This window comes from Anguilla anguilla, chromosome 7, assembly GCF_013347855.1.
Source record: "Anguilla anguilla isolate fAngAng1 chromosome 7, fAngAng1.pri, whole genome shotgun sequence".
Classification (NCBI taxonomy): domain Eukaryota; kingdom Metazoa; phylum Chordata; class Actinopteri; order Anguilliformes; family Anguillidae; genus Anguilla; species Anguilla anguilla.
This window is the reverse complement of record NC_049207.1, coordinates 48,910,454-48,921,354: the sequence shown is the minus strand read 5'-3', so window position 1 is coordinate 48,921,354 and position 10,901 is coordinate 48,910,454. Positions and strand designations below refer to the sequence as shown.

General features: G+C 45.6%; 1 protein-coding gene across 9 annotated transcripts in view; it reads right to left on the bottom strand.

Annotated features, from left to right (window-relative positions):
* Positions 1-10,901, bottom strand: part of foxp2 (forkhead box P2) — a 146,965-nt gene that overhangs the window by 14,484 nt on the left and 121,580 nt on the right. For all 9 annotated transcript variants that reach the window (XM_035426168.1, XM_035426167.1, XM_035426164.1 and 6 more), the window contains 5 exons: positions 7,619-7,706; positions 5,856-5,939; positions 1,274-1,475; positions 250-326; positions 19-120 (listed from right to left, as the gene is read on the bottom strand). In XM_035426168.1, the coding sequence (XP_035282059.1) occupies positions 19-120; positions 250-326; positions 1,274-1,475; positions 5,856-5,939; positions 7,619-7,706 (553 nt within the window). The remainder of the gene's footprint in view (positions 1-18; positions 121-249; positions 327-1,273; positions 1,476-5,855; positions 5,940-7,618; positions 7,707-10,901) is intronic.

Below are 10,901 nucleotides of genomic sequence, written 5' to 3'. Positions count from 1 at the left end.
CAGGAGGAGGAAACTTGCCTTCCAGGTTGCGGCGTTGCGTCTGAAGTAGGCGAACGTCCGCGTGAACCAGCTGTAAATTTCATTAAGCGTTAACTGCATGTCGCTCGCTTCCATGATAGCCTGGAATGAGATGACATCAAATAATGGTTTACTAACCGGGCTGGATGACACTTTCCTCAAAAGCCGCCTTAATTTAAGCAGCAATTAATTTTAATCTAATCAGGCAAAGTTAATTTACTTTCCACTTACCTGCCTTATGAGAGTTGCATACGTAAAAGGAGGCCTAACGTCTGCGTTCTTATAAAACTCATAATTTGGAGCGATCTCTGGGAAAAAAAGTAATAAAATAAATAAATAGCATGTCACCACCGGAAATAATTGGTGCATTTTAATCCTTCAGGTAAAGAACTCACATTGGATTTTTATCAAATTATATAAAGAGAGAGAGAGAGAGAGAGAGAGACAGAGAGGAAGTAAAAAACATTATATCGTCGTTTTACATGTCTAACAAAATACAATTTTAATCAATTCCTCTCCAGAGGATTCTTAAAACACTTACACAGGAATGGAAATTAAGAGCCAGCAGACATTTTATTACATATTCAAATAATATATGTCCTTACATACTAATATGCAGTTCTCTGTAAATACAAACGTTAGACTGGGACATTTAAATGAACCTTGATGCACACATTCATCTGATTATAATGATCAGTGTACATTTTCCTTTCTCTTTCTGAAGAAATACATTTATACATGAATGCCAGTTTTAGTCAGTAAATTAAATTTACTCTGCAGCTAATTGGCATACGTAATTGATGCAAAATAATTAATTGAGGCTAATAAAATTCATGGTTTTAAAATAAATGCACAAAACACAGCCACACTTTGTCAGATCTTCTTTTCTTATTCAATATAAATAAATTCAAGCTAATAAGACAAAAAGTTTCATGTATAAAAAAAAACAAATAAACTGGAGAACTGAAGCGATGCTAGCGGATGAATATAGTGGCTAACTCGCTAGCAGTGCACGAGCTAAACCAATGCTAGCAAATTAATGGCAGGGCTAGCTTGCTAGTTGTGCACTTGCTAAAAAAATGCTAATGAATGAACAGCATGGCAGCCCGTTAGCTAAATGAATGATAGTGAATGGATGTGATGGCTAGCTTGTTTACTACAGCAATGCTTGCTAATGAACAGCATGTCGGTGAGCTGGGTAGAGCAATGCTAGCGGACGAATGGGAGATGCTGGCGTGTTAGCTGGCGGGTATACCTGAGGACATGGGCACGGAGTACTTGTCCGAGTGCCGCCTCCGGATGGCGCCCACGCCCGGCACGCTGGCGGGACTGAGCACCGAGGGCACCTGGGACAGCGGGGTCACCGGGGCCGTGGGAGTGGTGGGGGTCTGAGGTAAGTTCGGAGGGGACGTCGAGGGCAGGTTCTTTGACATGGTGACACTTGACACCAGGTTGAGCTGCAGAGGTTCAAGAGGAATGAGAAGGAGGGGGTGGGGTGGGGGATGTGAAAAGAGAAGAGTGAAAGAAGGAGAGAGGAGGGGTCGGAAAAGGGAGGAGGGAAGAGGAAGAGAGGTACAGAAAAGAGAAAGAGAGAGAGAGGGGGCAGGCGTTTTAAAAAGGCTCTGACAAACGAGAGCGGATTCAGCTCTCCAGCTGCACTTTCCCTGCTAATAAGCTGCAGAGGAAGCAGCCAATCTCAACTAATTACAGGATGAAATTGTATCATAAGAATTCTAATTAGAGCACGCTGTTAGAGATTATCTAATGATCTGCTTCGCTGTTATCCCAGCCATCTCAATCCAAGCAGGACCCGGCTGCGCGCCCAACGCGCCTCCTCCTAGCGCCTCCTCCCCGCGCCTCCTCCTCGCCCGCCCCCCTGACTTCCACCGGCCCGATGCCGCCCGCCGCCCCTGCCACCTCTCCCGAATAATTCCGAGCTGAAATGCCCCTGGCCCCGTCCCCGTTCCTCAAATTAAATCCCCGCGCATCGTCCCCATCATTAGCGCCTCCTGAAACGTGCTGCTATAGCCCGAGTGTTTTTTTTTGTTGTTAAATCCATTTTTACTTTTGGCTCCAAATCTCAGCTGAGAGGCTCCAGCCAAGTGGAAAATGTGCCCCTGACCTTCTGTCTCCGTATTAATTTGGCGGAATGGTAATGGCATTACGACACATTCAAAGCCAAATTGTCTTAATTGCAAATTAGCCAGAGGACGCTGGAAATGCACAAATTAAATATGATCGGAGTTAGCGAAAGGGGGAGAATTGGAACGTCCCCATTAGCAATCATTTGTGGCATGTGTTAACAAATATAATGAAATGTCAAGTTTGCCAACTCTATTGGAAGTATCATTTTCAACTGAGGATTAGCGTCGCTTAATGCTAACGGGCTGGTGCTCCGGAAAACGAGCGTCGCTCAATTAATATTTTATTCGATCCTTTCCCCCCCAGCCCTTCACGACAAATTTGGGATGACCGGTCCAGCTCACTGTCAGTGGTCACTGCTGCCCCTTTCGCTATGGATTCGTCAGAGCTCGGCGAGGAAGGTTCTCTCCTCTGAAGCATGTGACGTTAGGTCGCCGTGCTTCCTATCGCGCCGCGCTCTGTAAGTCAAGCTCACGCAGACGTGACGAGAGCCGGAGGAAGTCGCTTCAGGTGTGGCCTTCAGGTGCGGCCGACTGAAGCCGCCCCTTCCCTGGCGACGTTGGCGGTAAAGGTGGGCGGCCCACAGGTGACGCTGGCAGAAGAATTAATGAACCTGGAACCTGGGGAGACCGCGTGGCAGTGCGCTTCCTGTGTGACCCATACTGCAGTCCATTCATTCGAGAACATTCCTTAACTGTCACACTGCAGTACCTTACAAATTGCAAACAGTAATTACCTTTAGCGATAAATCTGGGGCCAAAATAACCCCACTTACCATTCGACATTAACAAGTCAGTCAGAAGTGTTCGGAAAAAAATAAGAATAGGAAAAAACATCCCGATGACATCACAGAGCGGTCGTGATCGCGATCAACTGCGCGACTGTCAAGACGAACACGGCAGCGTCTTTAGCGTAAGAGAACGGGGGCGGAGTCAGGGGCCTGATTGATCTGCTTTGTGGGAAGGGCTTTTTTTTATTTTTACCAACACCGCAAATAAGCAGATTTGTAGGGGGAACAAAAATCAGCATATGGCGGCTAATTGTTCTTTCTTGGGCAGCAGCCAGCTGAGAAGCATTAGCGGTGTCGTAACAAGGACAGACACCCCCGAGGCATCCCCCGGTGCATCTCTTCAAAAAAAAAATAACCCACAGACTGCTCTGCACCGCTACGGTGGGAACACGCTCCCTTCAACCGCAAAACGATTCGTATCCTCCGTCATCGTGTCAACTTACGGTAAAGGCCGTACCGCCTTCAACCGCGAACCGTTCTAAACCTCTACCGCGTCAAATTACTGTAAGACCGCAAGGTCTCTAATCGAAGACCTCTTAAACCCTCTGCCACAGCCTGAGTGCTACCTGTCCTGAACCACTACTGGACCAAACTACGGTAAGAGCAAGCCTCTCTGACTGCTAACCGCTCTTTTCAAAGGTTTGACCACATCCTGCCCTAGAATGACCACACAACCTTCAACAGTAACCATTGAAACATCCTAACTAACTAACTCCGGCTTCGACAACAAACTGGCCTTTCCTAAGGTTTCAACCACATTTCAGTTAGGCCGCACTTCAACTGCAAACCGTTCCTTTCTGAGATAATGCAACTGCCACCAAACACTGCTTGTACTTGTATGTTTACAGTCTGCAGGATAAAATCGCATCAGATCTCCGCATAAATTGGCCCTTTTTCCCCCAACGTACACCGCTCCACGCGAGAAACCTTAATTTGCCACACCGCGGCGTAACAAGGGCAAGCCAAAAAAAAATTAATAAATGGCAACTTGCAATTCCACGCTGGAAGTTCAGCGAAGGAACCAACACGGGCAATGAATATCCCGTCAAGCCATGTGAGAAGGGCCTTCTTATAATAAACCCTCACACAGAATGCGTTGTAGCATGTATATTTATGGGTGTTAAGCGAAGTCTTTTTTCTTCTTTTTTTCCTTTTTTTGCTTTCCCCGGGTCTGGTAACAAGCGTAACATGTTTGCAGGCACCCGGTCCGGCGTCGGCAGGATGGGATTTATTAAATCTAACCCAGCGCAAGGAGTGTGCGCGAGCCGGGATGAGAACTCTGTTACCTCCGCTCATCTGAATGTGTTTGAGATTGGCTGAAACTCATTATTCAGGGCTTCCGGTGCTGATAACTTTGATTTTCATTCATCCATACCATGGCCAAAAGGTAACATTTAATGAAGTACCATTCAGAGAGTAAATGAGGTCATATAATAGACAGTGCGCTTGCACCTTGTGTTCCAGCACTGATAGCTTTTAAGGGTGCCATGATGAACCAACAGAGCTCATTTCACCCTTGTAATAAATTCATACTATTAATATTTATCAAATGTGTGGGCTGTTTCAGCTCGCACACCGCATATGAGAGCATAAATCTGTACTATGATATCAATTATAAAGCTTCTTTTGAGCAGCACATAAATTGTATTTAAAAAAAAAAAAAGATTTTGTTGTATATTATACCCTTTTATGCTTTAAGCCTGGCAGAAAAGCACTTCACATATCTCCAGTTCCAGTGGGAACCTTAAACTGTGGCTTCATTTCAGACCGTTCAACTAAGAATTCCGCATTAATTGCCCACCATCAAATGCAATTAGCAATTCTTTCATGTGTGGTTTATGTAATGTAATACTTAATTTACATTATTCATTCATATTCTGTTTTGGATTATAGGCTGAAAATTCGTTATTAGTGTAGATGTAACCACGCTGCTGGAGTTTTGGAAAAAAAAAATAGACTGATTGAATAATTAATTGGAAAAAAAAAAAAAAACGAGCGGCAGATTCCTTACGGATTTATGGGGTAATTATTCTATCTTGTGATTATCTACTTTATATGATAGCAAGTGATGAGGAAAATTATTCTATTGAAATGAGAGTTTCTCAGCAGCTGCAACATAATATAATGTTTTGTCCCCAAAATATTTTAAGTGCCTCGTATTTTCATATGAACAATTACAACCAAAAAATATTTGCTTGGTGATTTACACTTGGTGTAATTTTTTTTGTCCATCAACAAGCAAGTGAATATTATATGAGTAATATGATTATTATATGATTCAAGTCTAAATACAAACTCCCAAGTATTCATGATATATATATATATATATATATATATACACACACACACACACACACACACACACATATACACACATAAAAAACCACGACACTGCTATTTCATTTCAGATGATGTTCGACAGCTCCTGTAACTTAAATACCAGCACATTTTTCCTTCAGAATGATTGCTCATACAGATATTCTTTGCTCCACACAGATGTAAGTGCTACCTTAAGCCCCGTCGCTAAACAGCAATTGCCGGCCAACAGGTTGTTTTCGACAGCGCGCCCATCGCCCGCCAGACGGCCCGCCATTACGGGCTCGGCACTCCAGGACTATGATTTGCACACTTGTGGGATCGTGGCTCTCCTACAGTCACTTACAGCACAGATCTGATAGCATTTGTATAATATAGTATTACTTTTTAAAGAAGCAGACAATTTAAAAATCCTATTGCCGCCTTCATTTTATACATTTTTTTTCTGTCGTTCTTTTTTTTTTTTTTTTGCTATGGCGGTCATTCGCACATCATCGCTTTCGACTTTTTTTTAACGGTGGCCGCTAAGCTATTCATTTTCCGGCAGGGCAGGGCCCTATTTACTGTTTGCAGAGCAATATGCACTCACCGGTTTAGGAGACGGTTTGGGCTCAGAGGGTCTCATGTGCAAGTGGGCCATCATTGCCTGAAGACGCTCACGCTCTTTAGAAAGCTGTTAGCGAGGGGTGGGGGGGGGGGCAGGGTGGAGGGAGGGGGGTGGTGTGAAGAGAAGAAGGAGAGAGAGGGAGAGAGAGAGAGAGAGAAAAAACAAGAGCACGAGGCCGTTTTAGAAGTGAGCGATTCTGCGAGTCTTCCACAGCAATACATCTTGTTACTGAGCTTGTCTGAACGTAATGAACCCTGCCAATGCCCAGTGCAGACCCTCACAGGAGAAGAGAAAGAGAGAGAGAGACAGAGGGAGAGAGAGAGGGAGAGACAGAGAGAGAGAGAGGGGGAGAGACAGAGAGAGAGAGAGAGAAAGGGAAAAAGGGAAAGAGAGAGAGAGTGAGAGTGTGGAATCCTGGCAGAGAGCACCAAAAGGTCAGGCAAAACAAATAACACTTCATCTCTTTGTCAATAGCGGAATTTGGGTCACGGACGCTTTGACAGTAACAAGTTACTAAGGCCGTAAATTAGGAGGTGCTGGGCGTCTACTCAAAGTCCTGTGGACACTGTTAGGACGGGACCGGGGCTGGCAGCTGCGGGGAGGTGAAGGGTCCTCCAAGCAGAGGGCCTGGGAGGGCCTGGGAGGCCCGCCCCCCCGGCCCAATCCCCCGTTCCCTCCGAGGTCCAGTTAGGGCCCCCGCAGCTTGCCATCATCAATCTAATTCGGCAGAGTGACAGAGACCAGGCGGTGCGAAACCCCACCCCCCAGCTAAACCCGTCCGTACCCACACTGCACTGGGTCTCATTACCGCTGACCAGCCTCGGAAGTGCCGGAAACAGCAAAAGCCGCTATAATTGGTCACACTCTTCGCATGGGCTTGTCGTAGCTCCTTTTTTTTTGGTGTCAGCAAAAAATAAAATTTTAACCAATACATTAATACCAGATATGCATTTCTAAATATATCATGAATATGATTTTTTTTTTTCTTTTCATGAATTAAAACCCAGCAAAATGTCCACAAAGCTTATGTGAGAACTACAGCTGAGGCAGTGTTCAGAAGAATTCTGCTTCTCCTCCACTCTCAGAGCCACTGGATAAAGTGTTTTGAATTGGGTGTCTGGTGACACTGTACAAATTCAGTTCATTCTTTTAAAAAAAAAGGCACCGCAGTGGCTAAAAATGTCATTCAATTACAGGACTCATTTTCTTAGCACCACGTCAAATTAATAAGGTTGTGCTCCTACTGAAAATAGTTATCTTCTGTTGAGCTTTGTTCAGGTGCAAAGCTCATTTAAATTAATACACACCAGCACAGATGCAGATTTAGACAGATTTTCTATTAAAGGGCAAGGAGAGGAAAATAAGCACAATTGTAATTATATTTTTTTAAAGCAACTGACAGCTTCTCGGCTAGTACAAAAAATCTTTCAGAAAGTCTGAATAAGGTTGTGGTTCTGATGAGGAACAAGGACACAAGAAACAAATGTTATGGCAGCATTTTTTTCTCGACTGCCAAACTACACAGCAGCCAACATTCTGGCTACGCTGTAAACATGTTCTATAAGCATATATTTATATTCCCCCCCCCTCCCCAAACAGATAAATGTATTAAAGATGTGTGAATTAGCAAAGTCGTGAGAAGACCACATTTTCAAAATGTAAAAACCAAGAAAAATACATGGAAAATTTTCATATTATGTGTACCTGTGCATCAGTGACAGAGCATCACAGCGAGGGAGACCCACCTGTATCTCTAACTGCTGCACGACCTGCATCTGGACCCGGCACTGCGCGGTGCTCCTGTCGTCCAACGCGTGCTCATTGTTAAGGTGCCTGAAAAAAAGAGAGGGGGGGAAAAGAGAGGGCTCTTTAATGACGCTCTTTTAAACAGGCCGCACCGTTTGGGGGGGTTACGGGCGAGGGCCAGAAGAGAGCTGAAGATCTCCACGCGCTGCGGAAAGACCCTTCGTTTCTGAGGCGTTCTTATCCCGCGCGGCGGTGAATCTGAAAATGCTAGCGTGCGCTGGAGGAAAAAAAAAAAAAAAGGAAAAGGAAAAGAGGAAGTGTTTGAACCTTGGCCGGTGCTAAAGGACAGAGGCAGCCGTAATTAAAGCTCACAGCTGTACAGTCATTTGAATACGTGTGAAACTGTCATGTGACATCCCAGCATGCTTCGCGCCGGATCTGAATCACAAAGCAAAAACTTCCGTTCTGTTGTGACAGATGCTGCTTCGCAGTGGAAATATAAAATGCTTTACTTCCTGATGAGATGCCCTTTAGTAGATTAAAAGTAATCTGTTATAGGTTCCGGGTGCAACACCAGTGAATCTACAACAACACCTCTCCAGCCTATTTTTAAATTGGTCCCTTCCCTAATAAATAAATAAAATAAATAAATAAATAAATAGAGAAACAATCATCAATATTCTGATGGTTTCCAGGTGAAAAATATTGACATTGAAAAAATGTTTTTTTTTGTCCTCTTCATGCACTGTCGAAAAGATTTTTCATAAAGCAATCAATAATTTAACTTGAGTCACATTTTACAAAATGCTCCTTTCACAAGCAGTCTCCTCCCCCCCATTAAAATAGACCTTTATTCCCCCCAGTACGGAGGGGGAAAGGTTTTAAAAGTGTTGTGATGTTCGGTAATGAGCCTCTATCTAAATTATCATTGGTGACAAACTCACAAAGCCCTCTTTGAGGACACATGGTTATGAAATGCCAGAGCTGCCACTTTCCTTCCTGTAATTATAGGTTAGCTTGCAGCCCTTCAGTGATCATTCCTGGCGCTGGCGGCGGCGAATTGCTACGGGTTCGAGACGCGCATCCATACCTCCGCTGTATCTTTTCTTCCCGCTTCTTGCCTTACTATTGTTTATCTGCGATATGCAAAATAACACGGCCTATTCATTACCCTACCTAATTATGCCAATCAAAAAAAAAAAAAAAAAAACCCTGGAAGGGGAGGTGGGGCTTAGGAAGCACAATGGTGTGATCACTATGTAGTGCATTACCATTAAATTATGGCTTCTGTGCATTTGCCTCTTTTTCTTTTTTTTTTCTCTTCTCTTTTTTAAATTTTATTCCCGTTTACGCTTTTGTAACCGCGTTTGACTCCGCGGCCGGGGAGATCCTCCATTATGGGACGGGGGATTGAGACGGCGCTGAAAGAGCAGGGGCTGGCGAGGGCGCCGCAGCCCGTGCCTAATTGCCGTTTCGGAATGCATATGCAAAGGGACATTTCATTAATCATTTAATCACGTCCCTCGCAGGAAGCAGGAACTAATGTTGCAAATACCCTTTTCATTTCAATGCTCATAATGCTATCTCCTGCACTTGATATATTGCATGTCAAATTATAGCTGCTTCAGATGGGCCGAATGGGGTTTAAAAAAAAAAAAAGGAAAAAAAAATCTAATGTTAACCCCCGAACGTACTTTGTTACAAAATTAAGTTTTCTGCTTAATGCCCGTTATCTATGTTTTTTTTTCTTCTTCTCTTCTCTCTTTCCTTCATTTTCTGCGGGCAGGTCCGGAGATTTAGGTGAGCACCGTCTGACACCATCTTGCAGACCTATTCTCTCCTCGGCCGGCCTGTTAACAAGGCGATTACGCACAAATTACTGCGCGCCTATGAAATATTTAAGCGCATCCTGCTCTGCTATGCATTAATAAAACCGCAGAGAGGTCCGCAATCCAGGTTAGCCGCAGTGTCCGACATCCCCTAATGAGCCCGGTGCAGACACTGTAGTTCAAACAGAAGCCGTGGAAAAAGAAGGGGGTGAAAAAAACGAGGCCGGTGCCTTCAAACAGGCAGCTCCGAACAAACATTCCTCAAGCCGGTAGTAATTTATGGGTCACTTTATCGGTATATTGATTTTTATTTTGAGAATGGAATAAATGATGTGATGGGCTGAGTCTCGGTAAAACAGAGAGGAAACCCTGGGCCTTACACTGCGAGAGAGAGCGAGAGAGAGAAAGGGGAGAGAAAGGGAGAGAGAGAGGGAGGTAGAGAGGGGGAGAGTGCTTACCGCGTGCGTCAAAGCACTCAGACAAACACATACCTCCCAGAATGAGGGTTAAAAAAAATGCAATTGCTATATTTACAGCCTTTAGAATTGGCTATGAAGCATTCTTCCCGGAGGCCTGGCGCTTGGTCTTATCGGTGTTATTTAAAGCAGACGGGGGGTGTCTGAACGGATAACATGGCCGCGTTGTTAGGGGCGCCCGCATGTTAAGTAGCAGACGGCCAATTAAAACGCAGCGCGGGAGATGAGCGGTGTGACTCCCGTCGGGGGGCGTCCGCGGCGTGCTTCCCGCTAGACGCCGGTCGCGTGCCGCCGCGGACGGCCTGGCCCTGGGCCTCGGCCTCAGCGGAGAGGGCGTTAGCGTTAGCGGAGCGGATGTTAGCGTTCCGCTCGGCGCGTCTGTCGCCGCTCCTGTTGGTTTTAAAGGTCCTGTCACGTCAGGCCGGGCTGGCCTTCCGCGCGCCCGCCGGCGGCGTCGGCCGAGGTTCCCCGCCGCGCGGGTTTAATTAGGGACCGCTCAGACGCTGCCGGCCAGGCTAGCGGCTCCGCTCGCCGTGCGTTAGGGGCTCCAGGTCGCAGCGAAGCGCTCGCCGGAGAAGCGGAGTTAAGTGGAAGGCAAATAAACCGTCTCTCTCCGCGCTCGCGGCGCGTGTCATCGATCGGGGGTGGGGGTGTGGATGTGTGGGGGGGGCTCGTTCCTGAAAAGCAGCGCAAAGTGAAATTGGGACTGCGTATAAATACTGAGAACCGGGCTCTTTATTAGCGCCCCTGACCCACCCTTCTTAGCCCCCTCGCCGCTCAGATATATGTGTGAAGGTCGAGGAGAGAGGAAATCAATAAGGACACTAAGCCTGAACGGAAGCACCTTATATAATGATACACTTTCCTAAACAATGCAGAAACGCCCCGGCATGTCCGAGCATGTCTCCAGTTCATGCTCAATATACTCTATCAACCAATCACCAACAAGGCCCTTCAAATAACTTACCGCTACCACT